The sequence below is a fragment of the Pteropus medius genome, unplaced genomic scaffold (assembly GCF_902729225.1).
Source record: "Pteropus medius unplaced genomic scaffold, Ma_sr-lr_union100, whole genome shotgun sequence".
Classification (NCBI taxonomy): Eukaryota; Metazoa; Chordata; class Mammalia; order Chiroptera; family Pteropodidae; genus Pteropus; species Pteropus medius.
The window spans coordinates 39,270,415-39,296,809 of record NW_024344378.1 but is presented as its reverse complement, the minus strand read 5'-3'; the positions used below and the strand labels follow the sequence as shown (position 1 = coordinate 39,296,809).

Genomic DNA, 26,395 nt, shown 5'->3' with positions numbered 1-26,395 from the left:
TAGGAGAAAAAACTAGAGCTTGTATAATCAATTATGGCTATGAATATATTTAATTCCAGGACATATGAGATGCTTTCTAGAGATGTATTAGTTGATTTATAGGCCGATATTGGCATAATTTTAATGGCAAATATCAAACCATTAATCAGTATGTTAAATATCTTATAACTGTAGAAGAAAACCTAGGAATCAGAAAAAAAATTCAGTTCTTCTTTCACTTAAAAATTCATTTAACCTATTAACCTCACATTCTTAATTTTTATATAAGGGAAAAACAATACCGAAGAGTTCAAGAAAATTAAAATAAGCACTTGTTTGTAAATTTTGAAAGCACTTTCTAAATTGTTGCTGTATAATACTGTAATTAAGATGCACTAGTAGTACAACTCCCCCATACCCCACATACAGTTTGTGTCATCCTTTCAAGTATTTGATATCGTTTTAGTACCCACAAATTGAAGTAATTTTTATCTCCATTATACTCTTCTATGGAGTGACTTTTATTTTAATAGGCACATTTGAATACATCTTTTATTATTTAATCCTTTTCTATTTTCTATCTTTCCAACTTAAAGTATTTTATTTCCAATGAGTTAGGAAGTATTTCTGTCTAGTAGAGTGTGTTTAATAACTTCAGTGATCTGGCTCTAATGTGTGTTCATTTGTTCTCTAATATATTTTTTTGAAAACTGATATTCAAGTATATTACTCATCTGTAACATAGAGCTTATGTTTCTCCTAAAAGGTAGTTTTTAAATGAAAATGTCTCCATTTAAGGTGTCTCTTTCTTGTGTGTGTGATTTTTTTAAGGTCCTTATTCCTTAAATGGTTACAGAGTGAGAGTGTATAGACAAGACTCTGCCACCCAGTGGTTTACTGGCATAATTACTCATCATGATCTCTTCACTCGCACCATGATCGTTATGAATGATCAGGTAAATAAATAGTCCATCTATTATTTTTGAAAAGAGATATTTACAATTCCAATATTCCATGTTCCCCCTAAAAATGGATCAACAGGTTGACACTAAGTAATTGTAATCTGTTTTTTTAGTCATATAAACCTAATAAGTTTAAATATATTGATGTTACATTGAGATCTTTTAAGTCACAGGCAGATAATGATGCCAAATTTATTTTAAGACTAATAAAATTAGTCCCTGAAATAGAGACATAATACTTTTTTAATTGATTAGATCTTTTTTTAAATCCTTAGGTCAGCTAAAATTTTTTTCTTAAAGTCAACTTTACTTTTCTCTCTCCAGGAATAAAAATATTTTCCAAATTGTTTTTACTAATGAAAACTTTAATGTACACTGTAGTTCTTTTTACATAAAATTTCAGAGTTTGTATGCTACCTTAAGTTATATGGTGAGTATTAAGGATACAAATTTCATACAGAATTTTAAATAACAGTCTGAAAGTCTGGATTGCAAATTTTTTAAAGCTGTAGTTTGTTTTCCTGGAAAAAAAAAATAGGTATTTACACCCTCCTATCTATGTATATTGTAGATGGAATCTGAATAAATGAAAGCCCCTTTATAAACAATTCGAATACTCTGGTTAAAATTGTAGTCAAGGTGACAAATTTTCACCTTTAAGTGAAGCACAGATTTGCCTTTAGTTTTTAAAATATTCTTTAACGTGTTTTTAAAAATTATTATCAGTGTTATTTACACATTTTTCATCCTTTTCTTCCTAAGCTCTACCTTCTTAGTTTTATTTTATAGCTGTTTTTTGAAAATTACTTTTTTATTTTTAAAATACATGTTATGACCTGGCATTATTCTCCTCATCCTTATTTTTCAAGCTGTACTTGAATTAATTTATATTTGCTTTTTAATTTTTGGTTAGCAGATGAAACAGTGAGTTTCAGAAGATTAAAAAGGTAAATTTATCTTTATTGATTAAAATTGATTTAAGTATGGTAGTATGTTATAAATTAAGGTTCCCAAAGTGATTTCTAGATATTTCTACTCAAGTAAAGAATATGTACCTAATATCACATTGGCTAGCTGATTGGATTTCATTTTTGTTCTTGTTTTGTGTCATTGATTAGGTACTAGAACCACAGAATGTCGATCCTTCTATGGTTCAAATGACCTTTCTAGATGATGTTGTTCACTCTTTGTTAAAAGGTGAAAATACTGGCATTACATCACGGCGAAGGTCTCGTGCCAGTCAAAATAGCAACGCTGTTCACGTATGTATGTTGTTAGTTCTAGATTATAGTAAATTTTTTTCTCTTAGATTGCTTAGGATCAGTTAAACAAATCCTTGTTAATCGGTTATTTTTAGGGTCATTATACACGTGCCCAAGCAAATAGTCCCAGACCAGCAATGAACTCCCAAGCTGCTGTACCAAAACAGAATACACACCAGCAACAGCAACAAAGAAATACTCGTCCAAATAAGAGGAAGGGCTCGGAGAGCAGTATACCAGATGAAGAGAAGATGAAGGAGGAAAAATATGATTATATAGCACGAGGAGGTAGGACCTGCTTTCTTTTCTTTTTATGGGAATGAGAACAAATAAAAATACATTTAAAACATACTTATTTAATATTAATATTAAAAAACACTTTTTTAAATCTTACAGAAAATCCTAAAGGTAAAAACAAACAGTTAATGAACAAAAGAAGGAAACCTGAGGAGGATGAAAAGAAACTAAATATGAAAAGACTACGAACCGACAATGCTTCAGACTTTTCTGAGAGCAGTGACTCAGAAAATTCAAATAAGAAAATAATAAATAATTCCTCAGAGCAGAAGCTAGAGAATGAATTGAAAAATAAAAACACTTCAAAGATAAATGGAGAAGGAGGAAAATCCCAGAATAATGAGAAGGCAGGAGAGGAGAAACTAATAGATAGCCAGCCTCCTTGGGATCAAACACAGGGAGATAAAAAACATGAAGAAGCAGAGAAGCAGAAGTCTGTTGACTCTCAGCTTCAAGAAAAAATGATTATCCATTCATCAGAACAGGCCACACTTCATAATCATAATCCTAATGATTTACTTCTTAAGGAATGCAATATGGAAAAAACACATTCAGTGGAATTATTACCGAAAGAGAAGTTTGTGTCCAGACCACCCACACCGAAATGTGTTATTGATATTACAAATGACACTAATTCTGAAAAGGTGGCTCAGGAAAGCTCAAGTACTTTTGGCCTTCAGACACTTCAAAACATGGATCCTAATGTTAATGATTCAAAACATTCAATTGCAAATGCAAAATATTTGGAAACAGCAAAACAAGATTCTGATCAGACCTGGGTCAGTGATGTAGTTAAAGTAGATTTAACCCAATCACATGTTAGGAATCCTTCTTTGGGAAATGATCATCTTAATATGGAAAAAGAAAAAAATCAGTATGTCTCTTACGCGTCTTCTTTAAGTGTGGTTTCTGTGACTGAAGATAAGCTGTGTAAGCGAAGTCCACCCCCAGAAGCTATAAAACCTAAACTTAATACTTCAGTAGATGCTTACAAGACAAAATCCAATCCCTCACCTGAAGTTGTTAAACCTAAAATTACCCATTCTCCTGATTCTATAAAGTCTAAGGCCACTTACATGAACAGCCAAACTGTTGGTGAAAGAAGACTGGCAAATAAGATAGAACATGAATTATCAAGATGCAGTTTTCATCCAGTTCCTCCTCCTAGAAGCAGTACATTGGAAACTACAAAGAGCCCTCTTATCATTGATAAAAATGAGCATTTCACAGTTTATAGAGATCCTGCACTCATTGGATCAGAAACAGGAGCTAATCACATTTCACCTTTCTTAAACCAGCATCATTTTCCTCTTCATTCTTCATCCCATAGAACTTGTTTAAATCCAGGTACCCATCACCCTGCCTTAACTCCTGCACCCCATTTATTGGCTGGATCATCCAGTCAGACTCCATTGCCTACCATTAATACTCACCCCCTCACTAGTGGTCCACACCATTCTGTTCATCACCCTCATTTACTTCCTACTGTGTTACCTGGAGTGCCTGCTGCCTCCTTACTTGGTGGCCACCCACGACTAGAGACTGCTCATGCCAGCAGCTTAAGCCACTTAGCGCTAGCGCACCAGCAACAGCAACAGTTATTACAGCATCAGTCACCACATCTTCTTGGACAAGCCCATCCTTCTGCTTCATATAATCAGCTTGGTCTTTATCCAATTATTTGGCAATATCCAAATGGAACACATGCGTACTCAGGACTTGGTCTACCTTCTTCTAAATGGGTTCACCCAGAAAATGCAGTTAATGCTGAATCTTCATTAAGGAGGGTAAGTTACACTGTGGTTTAATATCCTGTAAACTTTTTAGATTTCTATGTATAAAATGTTAGAATTTGTCACTTATTTTTTTTCCAATTATAATGAAACTTTTAATGCTTAGTAACTTTTGAGCCCTGGAAGCTAAAATCTCAGAAAAGCCTATTTATTTAAAAAAGCCAATTTAAATAAGTAAAACTTTTAGATTGTTTCTGATACACCCATTATGAAGAATGAATATCTTCATAACTAACTATAGTATATATCCATAATTGTTTTGCTCAGCTAAATTCCTAGAAGTGAAGTTTCTGGATTAAAATTTATATAAAATTATAAGGCTTTTAATATATATCATCAAGTTATTCTTTAAAAGACATTGTTATATTCCCCAGCTTGGTACATTGTATTAATGGTATATTACAAGCTATTACTCTGATTCCATTATTCTCTTAAGGGTGCTAAGATTGGAGGGTTTGATATTTAGGAATAAAGTTGGGGCTTAGATTCTCTTTACCTAACAGTATTGTTGAATGTGGTGATGTAGAGCTCTTATTCCTTCATGGGTTGTGTGGTTTTTCTAGCCACATTGCATACTAAGATATTGTTGTTGAAGGCATTACCAACCCTAATATAAAAAATGGGAGAATGGATATTCCTGTTAAACTTCATGTGACTACTTAGTTCTTGGGGTAGCCCAGGATGCTCTTCAAGAATCCCCCAGAATCCACCTACTTACCTATTTCTATTTTGGTTTAAAAAAAAAAAAAAAATTAAATTTACCATCCTAGCCATTTTTAAATGTATAGTACTATTAAAGATATTCACATTATTTTGCAACAGATTGCTAGAACTTTTTCATCTTGCAGAACTGAAACTTTATTTTCTTTAAACACTAATTTCCTGCCCTCTTCCCCCAGTCCTTGGCAACCATGTTTCAGCTTTCTGTTTCTAGTTTCCCACTGCTTTAGATACTTCATTTGTCCTTTTGTGATTTTTTTCATGCCTCAAAGTTCATCTGTTTTATAACATGTAACAGGATTTCCTTTTTTTTTTTTAAGCTCTGTTAATATTCCATTGTATGTATATACCACATTTTCTTTAGACATTATTTATTCATGGACTTTTGGGTTATATCCACCCCTTGGCTATTGTGACTATGCTGCAATGAACATGGGTATTTTCGATGCCTTTCTCAAGCTGGGCACAATCCACAGTAGATATGTTGGAGGAAGCAATTTGGAAGACAATACTAGTGACCTTCTCATTTACTTCAGGGATTATACTCTTCCATAGAGCTATGTTAGTGCCAATAAATGCAAGGCTTGTGTTCCTCACGCCAAAGTTTGTCAGAGGAGCTGTTATATTCTGGGTGGCAATGATGACATAGACTGTGGTTGTGAATCTTTACTTGATTCTCAGGTTGTGATCGTTGACCTCTGTGGTAAGGGGCATCAAGGTTAGTAGTGCAAGACTGAGTTGCAACAACTTTGAAGGGTATTTCTGAGGCTTATTCCCATGACAGACATCAACTCCTTTTGGCTCCACTATCATATGAGCTTTGGCCTTCTTTTGCGAAGTCTCCAGTGAACTCCACAATTTATTCTTCACTAGCATCCCCACATTTGATGTTGGCAGGATATCAGTTCTAGAAGAATTGTGCTTGCATTGATTATAAGCTTCGCATTCCCATTCTTGTTGGCGCCATTAAACTTGCATTGAAAAAGTTTTTTATTTTTGATGATAAAAATTGGCAATTGAACTTGATTATAATTTCTTTTTCTGGTGAAATGTATTTTAGGAATAACAAATTGTGTTTTCCTATTAGCAATATACACTCTTTTGATAGAATCTCAAAATTAGATAGTTACGTTCTCTGTAATTATTTAGACATTAAAGGCAATGATCTCAAGATCTGTATTTAGTAAAATAATTCCTGAAATTATTAATTTAATGCTGATTAATTTTTGACATCATATGGAAATATCCATATAATTATGTTGGTTACTTATTTGTCTATTTCTCATAAGATACATTTAGAAAAAGTTACATGCTTCATAAATATACTACTATTAAAGTCCTACTGTGATGTTGATTAGCTTTTTCTAGTAACTGAAGTCTGATTTTCTTTTTTAAATAGAATTCTCCCAGTCCTTGGTTACATCAGCCCACCCCTGTGACCTCAGCAGATGGTATTGGGTTACTTAGTCACATTCCTGTCAGACCTTCCAGTGCAGAGCCTCATCGGCCTCTTAAAATTACAGCGCATTCCAGTCCACCATTGACAAAAAGTTTAGTAGATCACCATAAAGAGTAAGTTCACCAGTGCTGAAAATTTACAGATACTTTCTCTTTTATATACTTTTCAAATTCACTTTCTGAGCAGATAATTTTAAGTTAAATGTCTTAAAACTAGGCTTTGAATAAGTACTATTTTTTGTTTTAATAGACTTTCTAATTTACTAAATAATATTAGAGCACATGCAAAGTTGTATTTTACTTTCATGATAGAACAGTATTGCATAGAAGCTATCTTTGTATCATGTAAGAAAAAGTGGTTACAGAAACCTTTGTGTATTTTCTTTACAGAGAATTGGAAAGGAAAGTTTTTATTGAACCAATACGTTCTATTGCATCCACATCGGCAAAAAATGACCTGGATCTGAATAGGTCACAGACTGGAAAAGATGGTCACTTGCATAGGCATTTCGTTGATCCTATGATGAATCAATTACAGAGACCACCTCAGGAGAGCGGAGAGAGATTAAACAAATATAAGGAGGAACACCGTCGAATCCTTCAAGAAAGTATTGATGTTGCTCCATTTACAACTAAAATCAAGGGTCTTGAGGGTGAGAGAGATAATTATTCCAGAGTAGCCTTGTCGTCTTCTAGCCCTAAAAGCCATGTCCTCAAACAAGACAAAGATGTAGAATGCTCAGTATCAGACCTTTATAAAATAAAGCACTCAGTTCCTCAGAGTTTGCCCCAAAGTAACTATTTCACTACATTGTCTAACAGTGTGGTCAATGAACCACCAAGGTCATATCCTTCCAAAGAAGTTTCCAATATTTACACAGAGAAACAGAATAGTACCCTTGTAGCAGCAGCTAATTCTCAAACTCTGACTTCATTTATATCATCTCTTTCAAAGCCTCCACCTCTGATTAAACACCAACCAGAAAGTGAAGTTTTAGTAAGCAAAATACCAGAACATCTTCCCCATCAAATTGCTTCTCACCCAGTAACAACGTTCAGAAATGATTGTAGGAGTCCTACTCATTTGACAGTTTCTTCTACAAATACCCTCCGGAGTATGCCTGCTTTACATAGAGCGCCAGTATTTCACCCACCAATTCATCACAGCCTGGAAAGAAAGGAAAGCAGCTATAGTAGCCTTTCCCCTCCAACTTTAACTCCAGTGATGCCTGTAAATGCTGGTGGGAAAGTTCAAGAATCACAAAAGCCTCCAACTCTAATTCCTGAGCCAAAAGACTCTCAGGCAAATTTTAAGAGTTCTTCTAAACAAAGTTTGACAGAAATGTGGAAATCTAATAATAACTTCAGCAAAGAGAAAGCTGAATGGCATGTAGAGAAAAGCAGCGGAAAGTCACAGGCTGCTATGGCATCTGTCATTGTACGTCCACCTTCTAGTACAAAACTTGATAGTGTGCCAGCAATGCAGTTAGCTTCCAAAGATCGAGTTAGCGAAAGATCTTCAACTGGAGCAAATCAAACAGATTGCCTCAAACCAGCAGAAGCTGGAGAGACTGGAAGAATCATTCTGCCAAGTGTGAATTCAGACAGTGTTCACATAAAATCTGAAAAAAACTTTCAGACCGTTTCACAGGGCAGTGTTCCCAGTTCAGTTGTGTCTGCTGTAAATACATTGTGTAATACCAAAATGGATATATTCACATCTGCTGCCACTACCACCAGTGTTTCCAGCTGGGGTGGTTCCGAAATAATTTACTCTTTACCAAATACCATTTTGGCCTCTAAATCCTTAGACTGTACCTCTTCAAAAAGTGTCAGTCATTCAGTAGCGCAAACACAAGAATGCAGGGTCAGCAGCACAGCTCTAGTTACACCAGCCAGTAGTACAACAGGAAGTGCTGTTCAGCCCAGCTCTGGGTTCTCAGGCACAACTGATTTTATTCATTTAAAAAAGCACAAGGCAGCATTGGCTGCAGCTCAATATAAAAGCAGTAATGTTAGTGAGATTGAGCCTAATACTGTGAAAAATCAGACATCTTCAGCCTCCCTTCTCTTGGATAGCACTGTCGTCTGTAGTACAATAAACAAAGCGAACACTGTAGGAAATGGGCAAGCATCCCAGACAAGTCAACCAAACTACCATACTAAACTGAAAAAAGCCTGGCTTACTAGACATTCAGAAGAAGATAAAAATACTAATAAAATGGAAAATTCAGGGAATTCTGTTTCAGAAATTATTAAGCCATGTTCTGTCAATTTAATAGCCTCTACATCTAATGATATACAAAATAATGTAGATAGTAAGATCATAGTTGATAAATATGTAAAAGATGATAAAGTTAATAGGAGAAAAGCCAAAAGAACTTATGAATCTGGCTCTGAAAGTGGAGACTCAGATGAAAGTGAAAGCAAGTCAGAGCAAAGGACTAAAAGGCAACCTAAGCCAACTTATAAAAAGAAGCAAAATGACTTGCAGAGGAGAAAAGGTGAAATAGAAGAAGATTTAAAACCCAATGGGGTTCTCAGTAGGAGCGCCAAAGAAAAAAGTAAATTGAAGTTGCAGAGCAACAGTAATAGTGGTAAGTAAATGTATTACTTTTTTTATCTCAGGTAAAATAGGCTGTATGTTGCAATAATGATGTGGTTTTCTAAAGATTAGTGACCTTAAAGGCAGCTTTTGAGTATTTGTATGCCTCAGCATAATGTATGTGCTCATTTACCTCATTTCTGTATTTCACAAGTACTCCATAAGAGGAAATGAGAGAAGATGTATCTCTTTTTAAGAGACGTCTAGAAATATCTTTACCTAGCACTCATATTGGGAAAAACCCAATGTGTAGTTAAGTAGTTACTCAGATTTTTGACCATTTCTGAAACATGTCAAAAATGCAGTTAGAGCTGTCACACCAAAAGTGGATTTCTATGACAAGATATGGTTGAAAAAGAATACATATACTTCTTCAAGCCACATATTTAGCAGAGAATTACTTCCAAGTAGTGTGGATATGGCCTATATCTCATCCTCTTATCTCATGACAAAATTAAAAGCTTATTGGAATTATCTTCTATTTAATAATGTTACTCATTCAAGCAGTCCTTAACAATGAGTAAAAGTTAAATAAAAGCGAAGGCGGGGGCGGTCATGGTTTTGTATATTCATGTCTATATTCAAGAAGAACATCCATGATAAGTAAAAGTTTCAAAACTGATCATTGTATTTCATTTGTGGCTAGAGCAAGGCAAATAAGTGATATTTGCCAGTAATATTCACTATGAAGTGTTTCTATATGCTTTTACCCTAGAAGTAGATTTTCTCAGTTTGCTTATTTCTTTTTAGGTATGTTGCACAGTGCAGAAAGCACTTAATAGTTTCACTATATCCGTTTATTCATCCACATAGAATATGTGAAATATCTGTGACAATGTGGACATTCAAGAAGTACTTTCACAAGCATTTGGATGCTTTGAAGGCTCTTATTTGGGTCTTTTCACTGAATGAGGTTTTCCCACATGCCTGTGTGAAAACCAGAGGCAAAGTGAAGGAAAGAAAAACAGGAGGATGGAATCATAGAAAAAGACAGTCAGAAAGTGAAAGAACGAAGGAAAACAAGCTCAACTAGATACAGAGAGGCTGAGAGACTGAAATGCAAATATAGTCAGAAGAAAGAGAGGGAGATTGACAACGAAGAATACATGCCATTTATTTGAGTGTTGAACTGTATACAGTGTTGCTTTTTCTTTCTCACTTGTTCTACTTTCTCAATGAATTAAGAGGCTTACTGTGGTCAAGAATTGTTTCTCTTGACTTTCACATGCATTTCTTTTGGTTGGGTATTTAAATACTAAATACTTGAGTTAAACTTTCAGAAAACAAAGATAGGAACCTTCCAGTTTTTAACACTTAGAAAACTCTTATGAAGTTAAATTTATAAAATTAATTTTTAATGAAGTACATAGTCTGTTTTCATTTTGAGATTGAATGTACATGTTCCCATATAAGTTCTAAGACAAAAACTGGAATCGGCACCCCAACCCCAATTTGTTATGCTTCGTCAGATCTCCCCTACTAAGTACTAGCATCTTAAAGGCTATGTTAAGTCCCATTTATTCCCAAGTCCAAAATAATGTTAAGTGACTGTTAAATGCCATCTATTAATTATTGGCAGAATTGACTTGCCAGTACTGTTCTGTACTATCTAGGAAACTTCTCTAAATTGGGAGTTAATAAATCTAATTTCTAAACCTGAGTAGATGATCTACTTCATGAATTAAATATGACCTTTACCCTTCTGATGTTCATTGTGGTTGTCATCAGTCATAGTAAATCAAAAAGAGTAAGTTAAGTCTGCACTTAGAAAATGCTATGTGATTACCTACACTATTGTACACATAATTATATGAACAAATATACATATAATAGTGTGTTTCTTAGTACATTCTAAAGCCAGGTGTGATAGGTTTTGCTTTCTCTGCTGTTTTGGAATGTCTTCATATCTGCTGCTTTTTGTTACTGATAATTAAAAGTTGGCTGCTTTTCCATGGCTAGTTTTTTATATAATTTTATTTTATGAAATGAAATGGCCCATGAAATTTAAAATATAAGTCCCATGATAGACAAAACGAATTGTTTAACTGTAATCAGAGTTAACTTCTATATCTCAAAAAATATTTTTTTATGGTGATGGCATATCAGAAATTAAAGGTTAATATGTATTTGTCTCATTTTTTCCTTCCTAGTTTTCTGTTGCTAGAACAGCTGTTTGAGGGTTTGCTAATAAATTGAGAACTAAGGTTGAAAAGATCTTAAGGTATAAGGATGTTGCCAATAAGATACATAGAAATGAAAGATGAAGTTTTGTTTATTGTACAAACACTTATAGTAAAATTTATAAAAGGAGTTAGCTACAGTCTTATATGGCCTAGTCAGATTACTAGGCTTTCGTGTCTTTGTAATTCATTTATTATTTATAAAAAGAAAAGCTCTCAGTGTCTATGTCACAAAATTGAGATTTGCTTTGAAATGTCTAGTTTTTTATAATATTGCTGAAATTGTTCACAATGGTATCGTTATCCATACTCTTTGAGCTATTCCATTATTTGGAATGTAAAAGCATATTAATAGTTTTCTAGTCAAAATAGAAATAGATTGCATTTAGTTTAGTTTTAAATTTATAAATTTAAAAAGTAAACAAGTAATTGGAAGCAAGTGTGCCAAATAAAAATTTATCAGCAGTATATCATTTATATTGTTCATTCTATCCTGAAAGCTCTGATTTTTTTATACAGTCCATAGGAGAAAACTGTCTTACACAATAGAGGAAATAAACTTTTTACACAAGCCCGAGAACATTTTTATTCCATTAAGTGGTGTGTGTACACGCATATGTGTTTCTCTAGTTGGATTAAGCCAAATGGCTCCTTGCCCTAAATTAGAGACAGAAGAGGGGTGAACTAGCAATTGTAAAGAACCCAGCAGCAATCCTAGAAGTGCATAATAACTGGAGCTGATTTTAAATGGGCCACCCTGGAGTTTAAACATAATACTTCTATTTTAAGATGTGTAATCGAACTGCATATACTATCAACAGGTAAGTGATAGTGGGAGCTCAGGACAAGAGTTCTGCTACAAGTTTCTGCAAGAGGTATGTAGTCTCAGAATCATTGTATTTCCTCATATCCACAAAATGGGCATGCTTAGAAAACAAAAGGATAGGAAATACAGAGTATTCTTTCAACATGACAGAAATAGCAAATGATAAAAATCTCATGTTTGATGTATGGATACATCAATGTGGGCAGTGTAAACACAATTAAGAGGCAACAGATACTTGCTTGTCCCAACATAGTTTGCTTTTAAATTAATATATTTGTGAAAATGTAATTAAGCAAACTTTAAAGAATTTTCTTGTTTTGAGTTCTACCTGCCCTATAGATGACTGATTACTTGAGCCAGTGTTATTACAACAATTAAGTTCAAGTTAATAAAAGTTATGGAGCAACAATGTAAACTATAATATAATTAATATAAATATATAATTTTTTTCCTGCAAAGTTCTTTAGACTTCTGATGCCCTTTTTTTCTTTCTGTCATCGAAAAAGACAGCCAATAATGTTGGCTTTTTTCCTTCCTTCAGAACCTTTTTATTTTTCTAAAAGATACTGCTTTCATCAATATGTTGATATCAAATGGAGGGCATTATAATAAGAGAGATTAGAATAAATATGTTAGCTTCTCTTCTACCAAATATTGGTATTATAAATCATCTCTTGTTTTAATGAGTCACACTTACCTCAGAGAATCAGATTAAGTATTTCAAAACATATGTTGAAACTAACCTGTTATTTCTAAAATAAGTATTAACTTTTGGTCTTTAGGTTCTTCCTGTGGATCTTGAAAGGACTTCCTCTTAAATGTGCCAAATTTTTGTGTAGAAGGGCTGTGTTTTTACCTATAGATTTACATAGAAAATGAGTTATTCTCATGTTTGCTATTACATAGATATTTTATTTGTAAAGATTTCATTCAGCTAGAAGATTTATTCATCTCTACATTTCCATTAGACATGAGTTCATTTGGTTAGTAGGATAATAAGTAAATAAAAGTGCTGCTGTGAACTTCTTAGTTATTAATGAGTACCTGGAATTATAATCTCTTTGCTGCTTTTGTACAATCTTAATATATTGTCACAACATATAAGTGACTTGAATTTTATCTCAAGGAGTATACTTTTCTAAAAAGATATAATCTTGCTAATACCTCCCTACTGGTTTTACAGCTGGCATCCCTCGTTCAGTATTAAAAGATTGGCGTAAAGTAAAGAAGCTGAAGCAAACTGGGGAATCCTTTTTACAGGATGATTCCTGCTGTGAGATAGGGCCCAATTTGCAAAAATGCCGAGAATGTAGACTTATTCGGAGTAAAAAAGGAGAAGAACCAACTCACTCACCAGTATTTTGTAGATTTTACTACTTTAGACGGTAAGTGAAAATAGGTAATTGGAGGAAAGTATGTTTATTGGATATTGGAAATTATACTATCATTCTGAGGTTCCCTTCTGGAGGCAGGAATGAGTGTTTAAGCTTCCTTGTTTCTGAAACATTATTAAAAAATATTAAACTATTTTAGTGCTGAATTTTACAATAGCTAACTATTGGGTAAATTCATATTTACATTGCTACGTGTGTTAATAATAACATTTCTCAATCAGGGTTATTCTTGATGAGAAAATTTTAGTATTTTTTTCTGGAAATGATAGGAAATGGCAGTTTGTTAGATATAAAGATTTTTTTTTAAACGTTACATTGGCTAAAACAATGTCACATTTATATCTGTATTAGCTTACTATTATTACAAATAGTCTGTAAATCTAAGTAAACAATGTAGGCATCAAAATAAAGTCAGAGCATCACATTGGAATACCCATACTTTTATCTTGTTAAACATGTAGCTATAAAATATGAGTTAGGACAAAGATTTGTTAGTACTATATCAGTTTCACAGATTTTGTAGTATATATAAAAACAACTTATAAATCTATATACTACTATAATATTACTGTAATACTAAATAATACTGTAATACTAAAAACTTATAGACTTATGAGAGTTCAACTAAAGAATGGTTGAGTAACTCAGCCAGTAGAGACTCGTGTCTCATTCTAGAATCAGCCATTTCTGGGTTTTAGTCCCAACTCCATCCCTTAGTTCCTATATGACTTTATTAACTGTAGTAGGACTACAGCTAAGCCTGACTCATCTACTCACCTGCCTAATATGAATGATAGTGATAACCTAATTCAGAGAGGTTTCACGAAGATTAAATGATAGGAAGTTCAGAAAGTCCTTAGTGTAGTACCAAGCACATATGAAATGCTCTGTAAATGTTAACTGCAGTTATTTTCCTAGTCATCATTATCTTCTTTCTAAGAAGTTAGGAGATGCTTTGCTCTGGCAAATATACTATACTGGTGGCCCAGCAGAGACCCCAAAAGTAGGTATTTTTAGGAAGACACATTCTGTATTTCTTCTTCATGGTCTTTCTAGCCACTAATCCCCCAAACTAATTATACAAGGTAGTACACATGGAAGTGCAGAAAGATGAAAAAAGAATGAAGAGAGAGAAAACCTTAGAAAAGGTTGAAAGAAAGAAATATTCAGGTAGAGATAATAACATAAAGCTGAAATACGATGGATTATAACAAAGGGAGAAATTTGGTTTTAAAAAAAATGAGGGAAAAGGGTAAAGTAAAAGTATTAGAAAAGGGAGTGAAAGGAATGATGGTGGCATCCATTTGAAAAATACAGAATGACTTGTAGTGAACTTCCGATATTCTCAAATTGAGAATTACAAAGATATTTAAGAATAACCGAGCCAGCAAGTAAGGGAATGGCAATTTTGCTTTCCACTTACCCTAAACTTCTCTGAATTGAATAGTTACATTAATTGGGTTCCTAATAAACTTATCTTTATTCTTCTAAATCACATTAATAAAGTATCATTTTAATGAAAAATATGTATGCTCCCAGTGAAAGTCTTAAGGTGATTTAGGGCATTTTCAACTTTAGAGGTTCCTGATTTAGATTATGTATAACATAACAGCATTGCTCTGGGCAGCATTTGGCTCACAATTTAAATCTTGTCCACATCAAACAGTGGGACATAGTTTTCATTTGATTGAAGTAAGTGTAAGTGATAGAGGAACTCTTACTTGAAATAACCTAAAATTGGTGCTGTTTATCATTGCCATTTGTGTAACACCATGGGAGTCATCTGAGTTGGTTAAATTTAATAAAGTGTGTATATAGAGTACCATTTCTTGTTTTTTAATTGTAGATGTAAAATATATATTTAATATGAATTAATTATAAATTTACAACTTTAAAAAATAACTGGACTTCTAAAGACAGATACCAAGAGGTATCTAATGCTTGTGTATTTTAATGTTTCAGATTGTCATTTAGTAAAAACGGAGTGGTTAGAATAGATGGTTTCTCTTCTCCTGACCAATATGATGATGAAGCTATGAGTTTATGGACACATGAAAATTACGAAGATGATGAATTAGACATAGAAACTTCAAAATACATCTTGGATATAATAGGTGATAAGTTCTGTCAATTAGTAACATCTGAAAAAACAGCTTTGTCCTGGGTGAAAAAGGATGGTAAGGAAGTTAAATATTAAATACTTAAAACATGGAATTGTATCAATTTCATTTTAAGAATTTTTCTTCAAAATATGTTTAGTCTTTGGGAGAAGTCCCTAATCTTACCTAGACTTATTACTTTTAATTTTGATGACACTTTATGTACGAATACACCTAATATGTACTTAGGGTAATAGATACTTTCCAATTGAGGTTGAATTGAATGGATTAACAGTTCATGAAATCACAGTAGCATTTTGCTCCTTCTGCCATTATGACATTGTTTAACGTGATAAAGACCCTTTGGATGTGAAATTGGGAAATTTCAGTATTTGCCATGTAAAGACATAATCTATCCCAGTTATATAAATTTTTAATGTGGTGTGGTTCGAATTAGAGAGATTATATTTGAATCTCAACTTTACACCTAGCTTAACTGTATGACTGTAAAATGGGAATGATAACTACCTCATAGATTTTAGAAAGTAGGCATGTTAATTGTTTACTTATGCAAAGCACCTAACATACTAAGTGCTCTAAATGTTAGCTTCTTTTCCTTCTCTTAAATCAGTGATTTGCCCCCAGATGACATTTGGCAATAACTGGAGACATTTTTGTTTGCATGAACTGAAAGGCGTAGCGGGTAGAGTAGTAGCATCATCTACTGGGTAAAGGCCACAGATGCCACTAAATATCCTGTAATGCACAGGATAGTCTCCCACAGTAGAACTTTTTTTAGTCAAAAATGTCGAAAGTGCCAAGATTTAGAAACCTTCAATTAGATACAAGTATGTTTTCTGAAGGGAATTACTAATTACTTCAAGAAATCTGCTTTTGCTCTATAGCTTATATATCCTTCAGAGTTCTTGATTTGCTTTTACATTTTTTGTTTTTGTGTATTTTAGCTAAAATAGCCTGGAAAAGAGCAGTCAGAGGCGTCCGGGAGATGTGCGATGCATGCGAAGCAACATTGTTTAACATTCATTGGGTCTGCCAAAAATGTGGATTTGTGGTCTGCTTAGATTGTTACAAGGCAAAGGAAAGGAAGAGTTCTAGAGGTTGGTTTATAACTTTACATAAATTTAAATTTTTATAATGTTCATTTACTGTAGGTTCACTCATTTGGAAAATTAGATGTGTGGAGTTCTTTTCCTACCTTAATTATGGATATATAACATTAAGTAAGTTTTGTGGTTTGTTTTTAAAAAGGACCAAATAAACCACAGTTTATTAATGGCTAGATGTTCTAAAATAATACTTCATCTATATCTTTGTAGCCTGATTAGTAGATTCACCCTCACTCTGTCATTTCAAGCAGATAGTTTCTTAATGTAGTCCAAATTTATTATATTCGGCTTTGCAGCTTTATGATTCCAGTGTATAGGAGCCTGCAGTCTCTTCCAGAACCTGTTAATTATACAGTCAAGCACATAAGTCGCAATTGAATACTTAAAAGTGTGACTTGATTTTTCTAAATATTGGTCCATAAAGTTCAAATAAAAATGTTGAAGAATATGGCACTTACCACTTATTCTCTAGTTTTAAAGAATGAAGAAATTTTTATTATATATGGAAACAGCCTTTGAAACTGTTATCTCTAACTTCTAGATAAATAAAATGATACAAAAACAGTGCTTTCCGTGTTAATACAGCTGGAGAAACAAAGTTTAAAAAGGAAGTTACTAAAATGCACCTTTCTCATGCTAAAAGGTTTTAGAAAAGTTTATTCAAGGCAGTTTTGGAAGTAGCTACCTAAAACTGGTAACCTTGAGAGTACAGAGTTACTTGTTTGATATAAAGTCAGTGAAAAGAAAAATTCAAGTTGTGGAAGTACTAGAAATAAAATCATGTTTAATGATAGACAAACCATGATTTTTAGCCATCAGTATCTTTTCTAATGAAAAGATTACTAAGCCTCATCCTTTCTAATCCCTTTTCTTATACACCCAGCACTTATCAGAGAGCCCTGAGCAAGTGGGAAAACATGTTCAAACATCTACTGTTCAGTGTTTCTGTGTTGTGCAAAAGATTAAACATGAGTAAAATCTGAAATCATAATAAAGAATGCATTTTAGGAAATTAAATATTTCCAAAACCATAAAAATATATTTGGACAGTTTCAGTTGATGTAAATAGCTTCAGTGCTATAAAACTTCATGACGTGCATTTTATATTGTTTTATATTTTGTTTTCTCTTTGCTAAATTAAAATTTTATTTTATATTTTGCTATATTTTATGCATATATATAAGCATGAATTCTTTTTCGAAAAAGAATAGGGTATGTATGATAAACCTAAACTGTTGTATTGCTGTCAATTTCCATAGTACTATTAACTTTGAAATCAGAGTCTTGTTGGTCACCATATTATTTCTTTGTGAGTATAATCTATGTCTTGTTATCTACATATCTCATTTCACTGTTAAATATTGTAATGAACTCACATTGACTAGATTATAGCTTTATATAGTGGCAATTGTGTCTAAAATATAGGGAGTTAGAAAACATTCACAAGTTACTATGTAGATTTCAGAGGGGAAAGTCAGAAAGCTTTTAAACAATTTTAGACTACATTTGAATTTTATTTATCATGACACTTCATGAAATAATGGTTCTAGATTTTTTTATGCTGAATTTAATGAACTTTGTGATACTTATTGAAGCTCTTAAAGGCATATCATAAGTAGTTCTCTGTCATGAAATTTATAAGGGAGATCTCCTTAAGATCAAGGTGTTTAATAGCTTTCCTGTGTATGATATGCCTCATACTGTGCCTTAATAGGTTTGCAACTCCAAGTATAGAGCCTTGTTTGAAGGCAATAGTAGCAATTAAATATTATTATTAAACAGCTGCTGGGCTAGATAAAAATGACAAACATGGCCACAGTCTGGAGTAGAAGGGCTCTTTTATAGATTATTTTTTAGAGAAGAAAGATTTAAGTTGATTTGAAAGAATTTACATTGGCTGCAGGTAAGGGGAATGGGAAAAGTGGAAGCAGGGTCAGTTCTAGAATAGGTGCACAATCTGTAAGGAAGAAATATTTACTACTTTTGATTCGTTATGAGCAATGGTTCTGTAAGTTCATGCATAAGCAGGCTGCAGTGATCAGTACAAAGCTCCATCATACATTCAGGAATATGAGCAGTCTACTGTTAGTTGGCCCACAGCTATTATTACCTAGTTAAACTACTGTCGTCACTTTCTCTTTCTGGTATATTGTAATTTAGGACATCTCAGAATTTTTCTTCTTTCACTTGTAAAGCAGTGACTTTTTTACGTCTCATGACAGTTCTGCATGTCTGAAACAAAAGGAAAATGACTTAGCAATAGCGTCAAACTTTTATTCTAATGTACTAAGGTTAGGCAAAAGCCATGTTTGGCACAGAAAATAGCTAAGAAATCAAAGATTAGCTACACAGAAGGTAGAATCAGAGAAGATAGAAGTAACTAATACATTAATGATAATAAAAAATGGTCATTTTGGAAAAGGCTAATGTCGATTTTGTATCTTGTTTTTATAAAATTCTTAGAATGGTGGAATTGTCTTAAGAACCATACATTTGAAGCCTACCATTGACATTTTCTATAATCATTAAGCTCTTTATGTACTAGCCATCAATTTTATATAATTATAAAACCATAGCTGATTTAAAAGAACATATGATCTTACAGATAAAGAACTATATGCTTGGATGAAGTGTGTGAAGGGACAGCCTCATGATCACAAACATTTAATGCCAACTCAAATTATACCTGGTTCTGGTAAGTGTAAATACACATTATTTATTTAATAATGTAACAGGTCTTGGTTGCTCCAGAGTATTGGGGCGTATGTAGGAATGTAATAGAATGAAGAAGAGGTTTATCTAATCTTGAATTGTTCTTGCTCCATTTTTTTATATTAAAAAATTCTGTTTATTACATTAGAATTATCTGTGTAATAAAGCTAGCAAGACAAGCCCAGCCCAGTGACTAAGAAAGCCATAGAGGAAAGGTTTGAGAAGGGGAAAACTAGAGTGTAGTGAAAGTTTTTATTAGATTTATGATGAAAGGTTATTCTACTTTTTTTGAACATACTGAATTTTTAATAATAGAGGTAAGAGAGAAAAGAATAGAGGACATGAACTTAGTTTAATGATCAAACCTGAAATAGATGGAATGAAGATAAAAATGGAAGAAAAGTCAAAAGGTACAAGAAAAGAAAAACTGGAAAAAAAATTCAAAATCTTAACTAGTTATAGCCTTTTTATTAACCACTATTATATTTTGTAGTTTTAACAGATCTTCTAGATGTGATGCACACTCTTAGAGAAAAATACGGTATTAAATCCCATTGTCATTGTACTAACAAACAGAATATACAAGTTGGTGATTTTCCTACAATGAATGGTGTGTCTCAAGTGAGTATAAATCTCTAATTATTCAAATAAAACGCATTGTTAAATTAGCTTTGATATTTGAAATCCAGTTTAGGACTTGTATTGTTTTCTATCTTACCGTATAAATATAACTACTAATTTTAACTGAATAATTGAAGATAGTATTTTAAAAATTCAATTGTTCTACTCTTATAGGTTTTACAGAATGTTCTTAATCACAGTAATAAAATTTCTCTGTGCATACCTGAGTCTCAGCAGCAAAATACCCCTCAGAAGTCTGAGAGCAATGGCAGCAGCAGTCCAGGGAGCGATGTAAGCACCAACAGCAAGTCAACTCCTCCAGAATCCCAGTCACCACTGCACTGGTTAGCAGATCTTGCAGAGCAAAAAGCCAGAGAGGAAAAAAAAGGTAAATATAATTTATTATCTAAGCATACAGTTGACCCTTGAACAACATGAGTTTGTATTGCGTGGATACGCTTATGTGTGGATTTTTTAAATAGATACCTGTACTGTTTTCAATTCATGGTTGAGAGTCCACAGATGCAGGAGGCCATTGAACTATATACCATTTTATATGACTTAAGCATCCACAGATTTTAGTATCTTTGAAGAGGGGAGTCTTGGAACCAATCCCCCACAGATATTGAGGGACAACCAAGTTTCAGAGAGTGGGCAAAAGTTACACACAATTTTTCAACTGCATTGAGGATCGGTATCCCTAACCACCCCCGCCCCCCACATTGTTCATGAACTATGTAATACAGTATTATAATATAACCAACAATGTACTCTTATACATTAATGTACTGTTCACTTAAAACAATTTATGTATGTCTTTTGCTTGCATTATGGCTTAAATTTCAGTAAAACCATGTCTTTTACTAGGAACTCACCTTCCTGTGATTGCATTAAATTTAGTTGCAGAACCATTTGTGGATGGGCATATCAGTAAAGCCACCAGGGCACTAGATTTGTTATATACCTGTATTTTGTCCCTGTATCAGCTGTAGTATTTTCATTTGTGACAGGTACAGAATCAGCTACCTTTCTATGATATTGAGAAAGCTCTTTTCATATTCAAACCGTTTGACTCCATTTTGAAGAATCTGACCCATCCTTTGGTGTGTGTTGTGGTGAATAAACCACTAGTGCTACAGTTTTACCTTGCAATATAAAACGCAGGGAACCAGTTTTGTCTATACTTTGGCAGCATGCTTAATCTTATTTGAATTTTGTAAAATGTTTTATTTCAGAAAACAAAGAATTCGCCCTTGAAAAGCAAATTAAAGAAGAGAGAGAACAAGATAATCCTGATTCTCCAAACAGCAGAACATCACCTCCTGTCTCCCAGAATAATGAACAAGGCTCAACTTTACGTGATTTACTGACCACAACAGCTGGCAAGCTACGTGTGGGTTCTACAGATGCTGGCATTGCCTTTGCACCAGTATATTCTATGGGAACCCCAGTGAGTGAGATGCCAGATTTTTGGCTTTTATATGGGCCTTAAGTTTAGATGATTCACAGATTTGCCTGTGAACTACACAATAAATAGATGCAGATGAAATTAAACATACCAGATTACTGGGCATATTCCTATTTGCATGATAACTCATAACGTAAAAGCTCGAGATTTTGTTTTTTTCCAAGGTGGAAAAGATTGGGGGAGGGGCATTTTGATTTCACAAGAGCCCTTAGATACTCCTTCAGAATTTGAAAACTATTTATCTAGTAGGGGGAGGGGGGCAGATGTGGAAGTAACTGTTTTGTTACTTAAAATATTCAGAAATCAATTTTTGTTTTATTCACCAGAGGAAAGTAATAGCAGAATAATTGTATAAATAGGCATAAATTTTTAGTGGCTTTTAAAAGCATGTGGGAAATTCCACTTAGCGTCCCTTCTCCTCTGCTTAGCCCTAGAATGTGAAAGGTAGGAAGATCAGACGTCTGTCTGGTTTCTGCAGACCTGGCCTCACATGAGGACCACTAAAGTTCTGGTTCTCATCATCATGAACAATGAACAATGTAAGCGCTAGAGATCCATATCCACTGATATGATTACATATTCTTGAAGGCAGGTATATTATATGTGTTGATTGTTTGCTATGTTGGTGGTAAATCAAAGTGAAAGTGTAAAAATGTATATATTTCTTCTCAAAATATATTTTTTTTCCTAATAGAGTAGTAAAAGTGGAAGGACTATGCCAAACATTCTTGATGACATAATTGCCTCAGTTGTTGAAAACAAAATTCCACCAAGTAAAGCCTCTAAGATAAATGTAAAACCAGAGCTTAAAGAACAGCCTAAAGAAAGCGGAAAATCTGCCATGGATAAAAACAATAAATTGTACAGTGATATACCACATTCTTGGATCTGTGAGAAGCATATTCTTTGGCTTAAGGATTATAAAAATATTAATAATTGGAAGCTTTTCAAAGAGTGTTGGAAGCATGGACAAGTGAGTATTTTAAGCTGATTTAGTACACTGTTAGTGGAACTGAAGCTGGTTGTGTGAACAGGCACAGTGGCTCTCCTTAGGAATAGAAGGAAAGGGGAAAGATACTACTTAACACATATGGCATGGAAGATATCAAAAACACCAAAATGGTTACCAGAGTGAATTCTTATTTTTGGTCAGATTTATATGAATTAATAGGGAAGCACTGATTTTTTTCATTTATCAGTCAGCAAACTTTTAATAAAACCATGTATTTACCAAGTTTGGTACCTCCTTTTTTTAACATTTGTATTTTAGTCCAGTTAACAGATTTGCATCTGCTGTTAAAGTGTAATACCAGAAGCAATTTTCTTGAACTGACAAATGATGTAGATGCTTTTTGCCTTTAATGTTTATCCCTGGAATATTTTTATCAAATCTTGAATGACAAACTCCATCATTTAATTCTGTGCAAATAAAAATGATGTTCTGTTAGATCAAAATGTTTATATAATGTTTGATACACATTTCAGATGATAATTTACTACATTAATACACATCTTAAATGTGTATTAATGTAGTAAATTATCATCTGATAATTTACAAATTATGACTTAGTATTTATCATGTTCAGTTCTTTCTTGCTTTCTGAAAAACACCATTGCTATTTTGTTGTACTTTATTCATTATCAGATAGTTACTGAGCACTTAAATAAAATCTCTTCTTTTATGCTGGCTGTTAAAAGATATAAAAATGAGTACAATATGAGTAAGAGCCATTTTAGTACAATGGTTCTCAATCTTTTTTTAGGTTACTAATCTTTTTCAAAATCTGATGAAAGTTTGCTTTCTCTTTTCCCAGAAAAAACACACACCCATGCATTATACATACAGTAGTCCCTTGGTACATGCAGGAGATTGGTTCCAGGATCCTCCTGTTTTCAAATTATCTAAATTACTTATGATACCTTATACAGTATACATGCTATTTAAATAGTTGTTTATGGTATTGTTTAGGGAATAACGACAAGAAAAAATAGTATTGTATGTGTTCAATACAGATGCAACCATCATAGACCTTACCTACAAAGTACACATCAGCAACAGTGTAACATCTTTTTTTCCTCTAATATTTTCTGCTCATGGTTCATTGAATCTGTGGATTTGGAACCCATAGGAACAGAAAGCTGACTGTACAATGTTTAGCTTTTTTATTTTTTTTGGTTGGCTCTTCAAGCCCCAGTGCCATTGCTGGGTCACAGTTTAGGCCACTAATTTTTCGTGGACTCGAATAGTCACCTAAATATTTTTTAAGCATGTTAAATAGTCTAAGAAATTTATTCAAGGTACTGTGGAAACCCAAAAGAGGGAATGACTAAGCTAGAGTACTAATTTAAAAAGGCTAGTGTGAATTAATGCCTCAGGGATTAAGTGAAATTTTTCTAGATGGATAAGTGGTTGGAGAGAAAAGCATCAGGTATTTAGGGAATTGTTAAATAGTTTTGTTTGTTTGGAACAGAGATAAGAGTTCTGTAGGATAATGGTGAATAAATGAGGTGGTTGAGGTTACGATTTTGAAGGGCCTTTATATATCAAGCTAAAGAGTTTGCACTTTATCCTGTGGATAATAGTTTTAATTCAGGTATCAAAGTGATCAGATTGACATTTTAAAATGACAGCAAAGCAGATTGAGAATTGAATTAGAGGGGAGTAAGACCAGAGGCAAGGAGTCAAATTAGGAAGGCTTTCGGTATTTCAGGAAGATAATGATAATCGTTTCCTAAGGATTCTGCTTCAGAATATTCTAATATTATAATTAACTTGCCTCTATAATCTCTTTAAAAATCTGTTTACTTTTCTCAAGCTTCTAGCCACCATAAGAAGGAGTGGCATAGGGAATATTATTAATAGATACAGTACGGGCCAGGAATTAATATGTGAATTGCCAATAATAGTTAATTATCTAATAGCTGAACTGTTTTAATAATAGTTGGATATATCGTTAAGCCCATTGAAAGGTAGTTTAATGAAGTAGTCACCCAAATTGTTAACCCGACTCCACCAAAACCTTTGTTGTTTTATTTTTTTTCTTTTGAGATACCTTTTGGAATAAGAACCCTAGCTGGAGGTTATTCTCTTAAGGTTACCAAAATTTAATTATCTTTCAAAGTAAGAGTACTTAATACCTTTTACAAGAGACTCTTAAGTCACAACTTTCTGTGTTCTCTATATCCCGGACTTTTTACTTCATTTATAATAAAGGAATTAAAAAAAAAAAACAAAAAACCTGAGAATAGTACATCAAATTGCCTAAGAGGTTTTTTTACATCAGCATTGGAGTTTTAAAAGCTATAAATCTTCAATTGTTGGTTTTTAGTTTAGAAAGTAGCCTTGAAGGAATTTGAATTCACATGATTTCAAAGGAAAGGTTCACTTTCAGGGAATCAGTCAGTAGGCTTAAAATTTAATGTTGTTATGCCTAGTTGTTTAATATTTTTATCATGATCCTTGTGGAGGTAAAGAATGTATGCATATGTTTTAAGTGATACAGACTCAGAATATATATAAATTGTTTTAATGTCAAGGACTTTATTTAAAAATACTACATATTACATACATACAAATATATAAGTAGGTTATGTTCTGTCTATAAAAATTAATCTGTAAATAAAACATCCCAAAAATTCATATTTATAACCATTTAGAAATGAAATTTTTAATAGAGGCTTTCAGACTTCTTTCCTGAGAATTACTACGTGCATTTATTTTTCTTTTCAAAGACGGTAATATATTCTACCTGGCATTCTATCATCACTTTTTCTCTTTGACAGCTATTGTGAACATCTTTCCAGGTCAGGGACTATTTTTAATATCCTATCATTCTCACAATTTGTCATTAGTCCCTAAACTTAACATTTTATCCATTTGTTATGTGTGTATGAAATCAGATTTTGGAAGTGTCCATATACCTTTTAACTTTTATTTATGTATTTATTTATAAGCCTGCAGTGGTTTCTGGTGTACATAAGAAAATGAACATTAGCTTGTGGAAGGCGGAATCAATTAGTCTTGATTTTGGAGACCACCAAACTGATCTCCTGAACTGCAAAGACAGCATTATTTCAAATGCCAATGTTAAGGAATTCTGGGATGGTTTTGAAGAAGTTTCAAGTATGTTGTTTTTTGTTTACTGTACTGTTTTGTTAAACATAGCCCCCCAAAACAATAAATTACATACGACTTAAACTTCTATGTTACTTTCTTGTCTAATAAAAAGAAACAAGTACAGATGCTCCTCAATTTACGATGTGGGCTACATCCTGCTGAACCCATAAAAGTTGAAAATACCGTGTCAAAAATGCATTTAATTCACTAACCTAAAGAGCATCATAGCTTTAGCCTAGCCTACCTTAAATGTGTGCAAATACTTATATTAGCCTACAGTTGGGCACAGTCAACACAGTGAACATATTGTAGAGTATCGGTGTTCCCCTCATGATGGCGTGCCTGACTGGGAGCTGCAGCTGCCCTGTATCACAACAGTATTGCACCACATAGCTAGCCCAGGAAAAAATCAAAATCAGAAGTACAGTTTCAGCTGAATGCCTGTTGCTTTTGCACCATTGAAAAATCCTAAATCAAACTATCATAAATTGGGGACTATCTGTGCTTGGAAACAAAGAAACTAGGTTCTAGTCCTGGGCCTACCCCTAATTCCCTTTGACCATAAGCAAGTCATTTATACTGTTTTTCCTTATATCACATGGGGAATATGTTTGGCAACCCCATAAGCCTTTGAAAATTGAATCATATAATTTATGTTAAACACTTTGAAAATTGAAAGTTAAAATGTAAGGCTGATTTTAATAATTTAGAAATGTTTTAAATTTTGCAATATTACAAATATCTATCTACATAAGGAAAAGTCTTACTACTAAGT

At 33.2% G+C, this 26,395-nt stretch overlaps 1 protein-coding gene across 13 annotated transcripts in view; it reads left to right on the top strand.

Annotated features, from left to right (window-relative positions):
* The window catches only part of JMJD1C (jumonji domain containing 1C), a 305,718-nt gene that overhangs the window by 261,783 nt on the left and 17,540 nt on the right, over positions 1–26,395 (top strand). For 6 of the 13 annotated variants that reach the window (XM_039871917.1, XM_039871913.1, XM_039871914.1 and 3 more), the window contains 15 exons: positions 811–935; positions 2,060–2,203; positions 2,299–2,491; positions 2,600–4,287; positions 6,413–6,585; positions 6,862–9,068; positions 13,266–13,467; positions 15,439–15,653; positions 16,541–16,693; positions 19,308–19,397; positions 19,908–20,035; positions 20,210–20,423; positions 21,271–21,485; positions 22,198–22,476; positions 25,458–25,626. In XM_039871917.1, coding sequence (XP_039727851.1) covers positions 811–935; positions 2,060–2,203; positions 2,299–2,491; positions 2,600–4,287; positions 6,413–6,585; positions 6,862–9,068; positions 13,266–13,467; positions 15,439–15,653; positions 16,541–16,693; positions 19,308–19,397; positions 19,908–20,035; positions 20,210–20,423; positions 21,271–21,485; positions 22,198–22,476; positions 25,458–25,626 — 6,195 coding nt within the window. Of the gene's footprint in view, positions 1–810; positions 936–2,059; positions 2,208–2,298; positions 2,492–2,599; positions 4,288–6,412; positions 6,586–6,861; positions 9,069–13,265; positions 13,468–15,438; positions 15,654–16,540; positions 16,694–19,307; positions 19,398–19,907; positions 20,036–20,209; positions 20,424–21,270; positions 21,486–22,197; positions 22,477–25,457; positions 25,627–26,395 lie in introns of those variants that run through there. The other 7 variants (XM_039871919.1, XM_039871918.1, XM_039871920.1 and 4 more) reach the window with 5 other exon arrangements.